General features: G+C 46.3%; 1 protein-coding gene and 1 pseudogene across 3 annotated transcripts in view; both read right to left on the minus strand.

Moving 5' to 3' along the window:
• LOC147441834 (zinc ion binding protein) overlaps window positions 1-9,048 on the minus strand; it is a 151,381-nt gene extending 142,333 nt beyond the window's left edge. The window contains exons 1-2 of one of the 3 annotated variants that reach the window (XR_015190156.1): window positions 8,721-9,043; window positions 8,528-8,631 (exon numbers count right to left, since the gene is read on the minus strand). Coding sequence is in view for 2 of the 3 variants with exons in the window: in XM_086528234.1 (XP_086384360.1) it covers window positions 8,528-8,614 (87 nt within the window). In the remaining variant the exon portion in view is untranslated. Of the gene's footprint in view, window positions 1-8,527; window positions 8,632-8,720 lie in introns of all 3 variants that reach the window. The other 2 variants (XM_086528234.1, XM_086528232.1) reach the window with 2 other exon arrangements.
• A 1,375-nt stretch (window positions 9,049-10,423) lies between these two features.
• Window positions 10,424-10,932, minus strand: LOC147441835 (hydroxyphenylpyruvate reductase pseudogene; annotated as a pseudogene).
• Between the last annotated feature and the right edge of the window lie 294 nt (window positions 10,933-11,226).

Genomic DNA, 11,226 nt, shown 5'->3' on the forward strand with positions numbered 1-11,226 from the left:
ACGGCTCAATGGCTAATGACATGGCAGGCTGTACAGGTTTCCGTGATTTACGCTGGCAACTTTTTGGCTTTGCTTTTGGACCAGATGCTTTTGAGTTTGAAGGCATTTTACTGTAAACTGCTTTTGGGGCCTAGGGCCTTTAAATATGAGGTTAGGGCTCATTCTCTTGCATGCTTCTTGGCAAAGGTGCAGAGTCTCGAGTACCTGCTTGTACTGTGTTGATGCAATATAAAGGAATACCGAAAGGGGCACCAAGGTTTGGGGCCAATACTCTCTGGGGTGGAATCACGCCACTACGTGTCGGGGGTCGTCTCTCTCTCTCTCTCTCTCTCTCTCTCTCTCTCTCTCTCTCTCTCTCTCTCTCTCTCTCTCTCTCTCTCTCTCTCTCTCTCTCTCAGTTCAATTGTTAATGAAGTACTAAAAGTATATTCAGTCTGTTCTTTTCTATTGGCACGTGGTGCCCGTCTTGTGACAGTGGTATCAAAGCATCAAGCGTGTGCTTTTCTAAAAGCATGCCGGTCCTACAAAAGTGCTAAAAGTATGTTCAATCTGTCCTTTTCTATTGGCACGTGGTGCCCGTCTTGTGACAGTGGTATCAGAGCAATAGGCGTGTGCTTTTCTGAAAGCATGCCGGTCCTACAAAAGTGCTAAAAGTATGTTCAGTATGTTCTTTTCTATTGGCACGTGGTGCCCGTCTTCTGACAGTGGTATCAGAGCATCAGGCGTGTGCTTTTCTGAAAGCATGCTGGTCCTACAAAAGTGCTAAAAGTATGTTCAGTCTGCTCTTTTCTATTGGCACGTGGTGCCCGTCTTATGACAGTGGTATCAGAGCATCAGGCGTGTGCTTTTCTGAAAGCATGCCGGTCCTACAAAAGAGCAAACAAAGCTATTGGAATTTTATTCGAGGTATCTTGAAGACAGAGCTATTGGAATTTTCTTCGAGGTATCTTGCAAACAAAGCTATTGGAATTTGATTCGAGGTATCTTCGGCCACCAACCTGGACTTATCAGCCAGTCACTCTTGGATTTTATTCGAGGTATCCTCGGCCACCAACCCGGACTTATAAGCCAGCCACTCTTGGAATTTTATTCGAGGTATCTTCGGCCACCATCCCGGAAGTATCAGCCACTCCCACTCTCGCAATTTTATTTGAGGTATCTTCGGCCACCAACCCGGACGTATCAGCCACTCCCACTCTCGCAATTTTATTCGAGGTATCTTCGGCCACCAACCCGAACGTATCAGCCACTCCCACTCTCGCAATTTTATTCGAGGTATCTTCGGCCACCAACCCGGACGCACCAGCCACTTACTTCATCGCGCATCGGGCGCCCTCCCGTCTTCACCGCTCATGTCTTACAGGGCATAAGCCTCACTTGCAAGAGAAGGATCCAAGATTTGTTTCAAGCTGTTGTTTTTCTCAGAGGCAGTGCCATACAGATGTTGATAACTACCAAGCAGCATACTCCAAGGACTTGGCCAGCTTTTAAGAAAAAAAAATTGCCTGAAGTTATATGGTTTCTGACATCTTCCTTCGGAGTGCAACTTCTGGCACAGCGAGGTATTCTGAAATGCTTGCCATGGAATCCCTAGCAGATTATAACTTGAAGTTTCTCGACATCTCCCAATAGATGTCTCTTCACGAGCAGATGACCTTGGAGGTCCAGTGCGATTGCTATCTTGGGACTACCATCGCCGCCAACAAAAACACTCTCTGTCCAAGAGCTGATAGACCATGCTGTGCTCGGCTACGACCTCATGGAAGGAACCTAACCCTAATTTTTGGTGCAGGTTTTAGGATGAAAAGTCAATCGACTTTTCGAGCTCAACTGATGTTGAGATTGCTTTTTAAGTTTGAATTTTGTCTGAGAATCTGTTTGAGAACTTGTTTGGTGATCCTGTTTGGAATTTGTTTGAAATGGATGCTATCTGTTTTAGACCTGTCTTGGTGCCGCTTTGAATTGTTTGACTCTGGTTTTAATACTGGTTTCAATGATTGGTGATTTTACTCTCGGTTGGAGAAGTGAGAAATACTATACTGTTTTGGAATTGTTTGAGCCTCGGAACAACGCAAGCCGATGCTTGGGGAGCGTTCCGTTGTATGCTAGAAAACCTCTGAACGACGCAGACTGCGGTCTGGGGAGCGTTTGGTTGTACAGTCCGCTGAGCTCATGGCCCGGACCTTTTTAGGTTATTGCGGGGGGAGTGACAAGGTAGTCGTTGAGTATCTTCATATCGCAGACCGTTTGTCTCAGGGGAGTGCTCAACGGCGTTGTTTGTTGTGTCTTGTAGCATGCATATGTAAGCATTTGTGTTGCATTGTGATGTGCCAATTACTGAATATTCCTAATTGGATGAGATTGCCTGGGTATGTAATTTTAGTGCATCAAGACACTCGTGGAAGATCAGTACGGTCTGGGTGTGATGGCTAATTTTACTACGCCGGAATATCGAGAGTTCCGATCTAGACAAAAGGAGACACTAACTCCTTGATCAAAAGAGCAGAAAGGAGAAGCTAACTCCTTGATCAAAACAGCCGAAAGGAGAAGCTAACTCCTTAACAAAAAGAGCAAATTGATTGTCCCTCGGAATGTCCCTCGGAAATTTTTGAGCTAACTTGAGTTGTTTTGTAGATATGCTGTATTCGTGGACGATTACTCTCTTTCAAGAAGGGGAGATGTCACAAACTGCTGACGTGTCAAAGCCCTGGAGAAGGGAGTCAACTTGCAGATGTCGGCCGAGGGGCCTAAACCCTAAGAAGAACAAATAACAGAAGAAGAAGTCCTACCAACTTATGGGGACCCCTGTCTGATGGGGCCCCAAGTGACATAAAGGATTAAAATAAAGCAAGACACACACACACACACACACACACAGAGGAAAAGCTAGCGGAGCAATTGATGACGTGGCAGATTTTCGAAAATTGCATTGGCATGATGACGTGGCAGGCTTTACGGATTTCCGTGTTTTGCGCTGGCTGATGGCGTGGCATACTGTACAGATTTCCGTGATTTATGCTGGCAACTTTTGGCTTTGCTTTTGGACCAGATGCTTTTGAGTTTAAAGGCTTTTTACTATAAACTGTTTTTGGGGCCTAGGGCCTTTAAATATGAGGTTAGGGCTCATTCTCTGGCATGCTTCCTGGCGAAGGTGCAGAATCTGGAGTATCGGCTTCTACTGTGTTGATGCAATACAAAGAAATACCGAAAGGGACGCCAAGGTTTGGGGCCAATACTCTCTGGGGTGGAATTCCACCACTCCGTGTCGAGTGTCGTCTCTCACTCTCTCTCTCAGAGTTCAATTGTTAATGAAGTGCTAAAAGTATGTTCAGTCTGTTCTTTTCTATTGGCACGTGGTGCCCGTCTTGTGACAGTGGTATCAAAGCATTAGGCGTGTGCTTTTCTGAAAGCATGCCAATCCTACAAAAGTGCTAAAAGTATGTTCAGTCTGTTCTTTTCTATTGGCACGTGGTGCCCGTCTTGTGACATGTAGCAATATGCAAGGCGGTCAATGAGCAATTGTTGAAGGTATTTGAAGCCAAGGATGCCGCCATCAAAGCCAATAAAGAAGAGAAAGAAGCGGCCAAGCCGAAGCATCTCACAATCAACCCCAACGACTTGGGTTTTCCCTCTTCTACACCTTCTTCATCGATCGGTGGTGATAGTAATGCAGCAATGGCGGAGACGGGGGCGACATCATCTCGATCGGCATTTTCAATGCCTAATACTACTCCGGTCTCCACTCCCAGACCTCACCAAGGCCCCATATATGCCACTTGGGATCCAAAAAGGAAGGAGGATGTGGATGCAAGTATACTTTTCTATCATGATCACATCCCCTTCATGAAGGCTCGGTAAGACTATCATTTTCTCATGATCAATCATCTCGATTCTCATTCTCATCTAAATAGTAAATCCTAATATCTCTTGTGTGCACTATGTAGGTTGGAGTACTTGAGATGGCAATTTTCAACATGAAGAGGCAATGGACGAAGTATGGCGTGACCCTCATTGCGGATGGATGGAGCGACATTAGGAGGAGGTCCATTCATGGCAGTGTTGCCTATCCAAAGGGGAGATGTATTTTGCTCACTCCCATGACATTACGAAAACAAGAAATTTAGCGGATGTCCTTGCGGGAGAGTGGGCCTCTGCCATAGAGACCATTGGGTCGGACCTTGTGATAGGTCTAGTCAGCGATGGGGAGGCATCAAACAAGGCAGCCGGAGCAATTTTAGAGGGCATTTATCCTCACATCACGGTGTCCTTTTGCATGGCACATTGCCTTAACAACCTCCTGAAGGATTTCGGCAAACTACCTTGGATAGAGCCTCTCATTGCATCCACGTCCAAGGTGGATTCTTTCATCAACAACCACAACATACTTCGAGCCGAGTTCTTGAAGCGATCGGATGGCAAAGTGCTTCTAAAGTATTGTGAGATGTGCTTCACCTACAACTATCTTATGGTAAGCCGCTTTGTAGAGTGTCAAAGTACAGTATGTCAACTTTTTATCAGAACAGAGTTTACTGAGACTTCCCATGTAAGTACAGTCACAAGGATCATTTGTACAGGGAAGGTAGAGGATCCTGAGTTCTGAGAGTCTCTGAAGACTCTTGACAAAATGGTAAAACTAGTGATCCACTTGCTTAGAGTGATGAATGGTATGCAACCTTGCATTGGCAAGGTCTATGAAGCAATGGATCGCATGGTCGAGGCGCTTCAAGATCTTGAGAAGGACCCAGATAGGCTCGAAGAAATCAAAGACCTCTGCAGTAGCAGGTGGAATGCCTATAGTTCACCAATTCATGGCGCATCTTTTGTGTTGCACTCACAGTTCCAAGGTGCAGGATAGGAGCATGATTCGGAGGTAAACACATTGGAACACCATCTTGAAGAAGCTTCACCCTGTCGTGACATGGAGCACAAAATTAAGGATCAGCTTGCATTTTACAAGGATATGCGAGAATCATTTGGGATAGCCAATGCCCAAATTGATCGCACCAAGATTTCCTCCGTCTTGCGGTGGCAAGAAAATGGTTCAGATGGTCCCGATCTTCAGCGACTTGCCGTCCGCATTCTCAGCCTAGCGGTTAGCTCCTCTTGCTTGGAGCAATTGTGCAGTGTACATAGCCACATTGCATTCAATAATAATTTTGTATCCGCATCAAAAATCATATTTGTTTCACACAATATCATTCTGCTTGACTTGTACATGTGAGGCTTGAATCACTCGTTCCCTGTCACAAATTGCTGGCGTGTCAAAGCCCTGGAGAAGGGAGTCAACTTGCAGATGTCGACCGAGGGGCCTAAACCCTAAGAAGAACAAGTAACAAAAGAAGAAGTCCTACCAACTTATGGGGACCCCGTCCGATGGGGCCCCAAGTGACATAAAGGGTTAAAATAAAGCAGGACCCACACACACACACACAAAGGAAAAGCTGGCGGAGCAATTGATGACGTGGTAGATTTCCAAAAATTGCGTTGGCATGATGACGTGGCAGGCTGTACGGATTTCTGCGTTTTACACTGGCTGATGACGTGGCAAGCTGTACAGATTTCCGTGATTTACACTGGCAGCTTTTTGGCTTTGCTTTTGGACCAGATGCTTTTGAGTTTGAAGGCTTTTTACTGTAAACTGCTTTTGGGGCCTAGGGCCTTTAAATATGAGGTTAGGACTCATTCTCTGGCATGCTTCCTGGCGAAGGTGCAAAGTCTCGAGTACCTGCTTGTACTATGTTGATGCAATATAAAGAAATACAGAAAGGGGCGCCAAGGTTTGGGGCCAATACTCTCTAGGGTGGAATTCCGCCACTCCGTGTCGGGTCGTCTCTCTCACTCTCTCTCAGTTCAATTGTTAATGAAGCGCTAAAAGTATGTTCAGTCTGTTCTTTTCTATTGGCACGTGGTGCCCGTCTTGTGACAGTGGTATCAAAGCATTAGGCGTGTGCTTTTCTGAAAGCATGCCGGTCCTACAAAAGTGCTAAAAGTATGTTCAATCTGTTCTTTTCTATTGGCACGTCTTGTGACAGTGGTATCAGAGCATCAGGCGTGTGCTTTTCTGAAAGCATGCCGGTCCTATAAAAGTGCCAAAAGTATGTTCAGTCTGATCTTTTCTATTGGCACGTGGTGCCCGTCTCTGACACTACATGTTGTTCCTCTAGCTTAAGGAGGTGAGTACGTACTTTACTTGTGCCGGATTGGCACTTCCATGCACTTGCACCACCGACCTTTCCCAACACTCAAGAATGCACTTCATCCCACCATGAAGCTTCATCCTTCTTCTTCTTCGCGCCCAAGGGCACACATTCACTTGATGCGGAAGCTTGGGCCATGAGACTCGAGAGAGGGAGGGAGCTTGAAAAGAGAGAGAGAGAGAGAGAGAGGTTGCGACGTGGAGCTTGAAACTTGAGCCTTTAGCAAAAGAGGGAGAGAGGAAGAGACTAGAGTGAGGGAGAAATGCCAAGTGGAGCTTGAAGCCTTGAAGCTTGAGGGCTTGACTCTTGAGCCCTGAGGCTTAAAGCCTTGAGGCCCAAGAGAGAGGAAGAGAGACGAGACACGAGAGGGAGAATGAATGGAGAGAGCTCCGAGCTTCAAGCTTGAGCCTTGAAGGCTTGAGGCCCAAGGGATGCAAAGAGACTCGAGAGAGGCTTGAGGGAGAGGCTAGAGCATGTGAGCGGCGTCATAGCGAGCCTTGAGCCTTGAGGTTGAGAGCTTGAAGCCTTGAGGGAGGGATGAGCTTTCGAGGAGGCCTTGAACCATTATAGGATAGCCCCCCCCCCCCCCCCCAAAAAAAAAAACGTTCAAAAACGCTGCCCCCTGAATGGCCTGGTTTTAAAAAAAGGGTCAAAAATTTGAATTTCAAATTTTCCATTCAACCAACCCTCCTTCCGAGTTTCGAAGTGTTCCAGTTGCAGATCTGGGCGGAACGCCGTTCCGTTCCAGTACCCGTTCCGAGTGGCTACCTCAAGTGGCAACACGTTCCAAGAACGGCAGGAACCAGTTCCGCCGGTTCGCTGTTACTCTGGCAAATACGAGAAGCAGTGTTACCAATGAACGCGTTCCCTAAGCCTTGGAACGCCGGAACGCCGTTCCCTCCACCCCTGCCAGGCCAAAACGTTTTGCCGTTCCGGATGATCAATTGCTACTGGAACAGCCTCGGAACCGCCCGGAACGGCCAGCTCTAAAAAATGGAGAGAAATGAAAAGTTTTTTGCAAATTTGCAGTGAACATTAGGAGTTTTTTAAAGTGTGCAAGGACTCAAAATGCACCCCCTCACACCCATTCCCTTCTCAAGAAAATCCACATGCCCTCAAAGCTCAAGGTCTAAGGCTTAAGCCTTAAGCTCTCTCGACTCTCGAGTCTCAAGCTCTCCCCCTCTCTCTCTCTCTCTCTCTCTCTCTCTCTCTCAAGCTCTCTCTCGCATAGTCCATGGCCTAGGGGTTTTCAAATCGAGTTTTTTGTGAGTATTAAGTCAAAGGACTCTAATACTACTTATATTCAAATTTCAAACATGTAGAGCTAAAAATTGCATTATTTGGGACCCTTTATGCCTCCCGTTCCACGCCGTTCTCGTTCCGGACCCCTGGCCGTTCCCCCATTCCACGGGGGTCCCTGTCACCGTTCCTGTTCCGCGTTCCAGGTAACTATGACGAGAAGTGACATGCCAAGGAGAACCCTTACGCTTAGATGGTCACGACTCTTCGTTCTAGAGACATGCCTTTTCACCAAAAGCCACGCTCCTTCAACAATTGGTCACAGCCCTATACCCAATGGTTGCAGCTACTGTGTTTTTATGTTTACAGTCATGTCTCTTCACCATAAAACGCGTCTTTTCATTTGTGACTCTTTTGTCTGCTATATAAGGAGTCTATTGTACTCAATTTCAATGAATCAATCACACACACAATCTCCTAAGTCATTTATCTTTTCAAGTTCTGTTCAGAAACATAGTAAATAAGTATGAAGTAATAGAATTAGGACAAAGATTCTCACAATGGTATCAGTTGCTTGAGACCCGATGGTTGTGAGCCTTTCACCCTCCCCACTACACTCTAACCTTCTCCCGAAGTTCTTTTTGGTTGGTAATGCCTACTCGTCCATCCCCAAAAGTGATAGGCAAGCATTGCTTTAGTGTAAAAATATATGAATGAGAGAGAGAGAGAGAGAGAGAGAGAGAGAGGAAACCCGAATAACCTTTCTATCAACCAAGTGTGGTAAATTCCTTATCCGATTCTCCTCGAGTTATAGGTCTGGATTCAAGATTCTTCGAATTGATCTTTGACAACTATTGGGATTGAATAAGAACAGGAAACTCAAACGAATGACATTGTGAACCAATGGTAGATTCATTTTGGGAATTTCCTCTTGAGATATAGGTTTGGGTTCCAGACTTGTCCTTGGTCTCCTGGGATTACTCTTACGACAGATGGATGTGCAGCACATACAGGTGAAAGAGGCCAGTTTTAGCTGAACTTTTTGTTTTGGGGTTTGGGCTCTCTCTCTCTCTCTCTCTCTCTCTCTCTACCTTTTGCGCTGAGCAACCACGAAAATGGTTCACAAGCTTCGGCTTCTTCAAGTTCTCTCCGCAGTCTTCGCACTGAAACCACACCATGTTCACCAGCTGCCACCCTAGGTCACAAACGGCATAAGCAGTGCTGAGGGTAAGCAACAGTCTGTCAGCTTCGAAACTTCAAAAGTTGGAGAGCGGAGCCGCTTACACACTGCCTGGTCAGAAAAACAGGCTGCCCACACCAGCCCGGGCTTTGAAGCTTTTTATACACAGGAAGAGTCTTCTCCGGACCCGAACACCCCCGCCCCCCCCGGGAACAGGGACGTTGCCGGGCGCTTTTCAGCGCAAAATGCGGGCTGTAGGAGCTCCCTGGCTGAGTCCCAGCTGAAATAATTTCCCGCTAGTACGTAAGAGCTGCGTCCCGCACAGGACCTACAGTCTCATGCCGTGCCAAACACCCACTTTGTTGGTCACACAGAATGAAAAAAACCACGCTTGTGGTGCTTCGATAGCAAGAAGAACCGACAATTGGCCGTCATGAAGAGGAGGAAACGGAAAGGTAGCTAGGTCTTTGACTGGATGGAGCCAGTGAAACGAGAAGAGATAACCGGGAAGAGGAGGTGATGCTCTACATGCGCTGCAAGTTTTCACTTGCGAAGGAAATGGGGCTGGAGTGCAACCTGGTCCCGTGATAACTTTGTGGGACGGCCTACATGGACCCGACACCATGCACTGTACATATTGTATGTTCCAAGCGGGACGCAGCTCTAACTTATATAATGGAGAGAGGATTCTTCAGGACGTGCCACATGGGAGGCGTATGTAAAAACAAAACATGATTTTTAAAGAATTTTTTTGCGAGGACGATGACAATCGCCACAATTTCAGCGTTTGATAACTAATTCAATGTAGGAGACGTTTCATCGCAATCCTCTGCAGTGTCCATCAGCGTCTCCGACTTGCAGCTTTCTTGGTAGGTGCATCCATTTTGTAATTCTATCAACGCTAGGTGATGTGATATACTGGCCAATGCGCGCACACAAACACACACAGAATATATGCGATGCGCTATGGAATGCTAAGTCTCTGTTAGCGATAATTGCATTCAGCCACCGAATCGTGGTTATTCATGATGTTGTGCATTCAAATCCACAACACCATCATTCGGCCCTGCTTCGTAAGCAACTGCTAAAGAGCAACAATGCAGTATAACGTTGTTGCTAATCTCCACTGCGCCCGCATTGGTTGTCTTCGCACGCGATTTAGCAAGAAAAAGGTCTTTACATTGTAGGTGATGTGAGATACTGGCATGTCGCCTACACGCGGTTTAGCATGGCAAGAAGGGAGCTCCGAAGTAACTGTTGTGCGTTCAAATCCACACCACTAGCATTCCCTGCTTCGTAAGCAGCTGCTGAAGAGCAACGATTCAGTATATTGTTGTTGCTAATCTCAACTGCGCCCGCATTGGTTGTCGCATATACGCGATTTAGCTATAAAAGCTCTTCTCATTCGCTTTCACCTTAGAGAGAGAGAGAGAGAGAGAGAGAGAGAGAGAGAGAGAGAGAGAGAGAGAGAGAGAGAGAGAGAATGGGGATATTAACAACAGTGTGCGATGTGCTTTGGAATGCTAAGTCTTTGTTGGTGATAATTACACTCGGCCTGTTTGGCATATTATAGCTGCTATATGGCAGATGAGCACATACAATAGAGGTTGGGAGATGCGAATAGAGGTCAAAGTAAGACGACGAGATGCAGGATGAGGAGGTATTACTGCAAGGAATGGGATATGTTTGATTATGCGCATGCAAGATGCAACGAGGGCAGTCACATTGTAGATAAGAAATGGTAGCAAGTATGTCCAACGAGAGAATCGTCATAGTTCCATTAATCAATGTGGGTAGATTGCTTATTTTACCTTCGGGCCGGAGTTAGAAGAGGCTTGCCAGCGAAATAGGCTTCAAGGTTGGAAACAACAAGATCTGATATAGCCCTCCTGGTTTCCCATGTCAAATTACCAACATGAGGAGTCAGAACAACACTATCCAGAGACATCAGCTCTTGGGGGACTTGAGGCTCATCCTCAAACACATCCAGGACATCTCCTCCAATACGGCCCTCCACCAATGCCTTCACAAGTTCTGCTTCATCCACTATCGAATCTCGAGCTATCAAACCTCAAGCTATGTTTATGAGAATCCACCCGGACCCAATGCATCAAGGACTTTCGGGTTAATGTTGCCCTTTGTCCCCTCCATCAAGGGGCAAGTGATCATCGAAACGTATGAATTAGCTGCCAACTCTGTTGCATCGCAATAGAAAGAATAAGGTATTCCTAACTTTGTTGACCTACCTTTATATGCCATTGGACACCCAAAAGCTTCAGCCGCTCGCTTTGCTATGGCCATGCCAATTCTTACAAGCCTCACAATTCCCACTCGCTTTCCACTTGCCTGCAATGCACTAAGACAGTTTGTGCTAGCCAACCTGCATCCATTTTTGCATTAACTGTAGCCATGCGGCCTCTTCAGGAACATGTCCAAACCCAAGATAGTTTGCATATATGATTTCAAAATTTTGAATGGCATCCAGAAAATACTGACTTTTATCTGCATCATTCCTAATACCCACTCCATGATTGCTTAGAAGGTGATTCCCTGGATGAGGATAGCTTGCATGGCCCGATCTAGATGCATATACCTCTTGCTTGCTAAGGC

This window comes from Adiantum capillus-veneris, chromosome 14 (genome assembly GCF_014529385.1).
Source record: "Adiantum capillus-veneris isolate H3 chromosome 14, ASM1452938v2, whole genome shotgun sequence".
In the NCBI taxonomy this organism is placed as follows: domain Eukaryota; kingdom Viridiplantae; phylum Streptophyta; class Polypodiopsida; order Polypodiales; family Pteridaceae; genus Adiantum; species Adiantum capillus-veneris.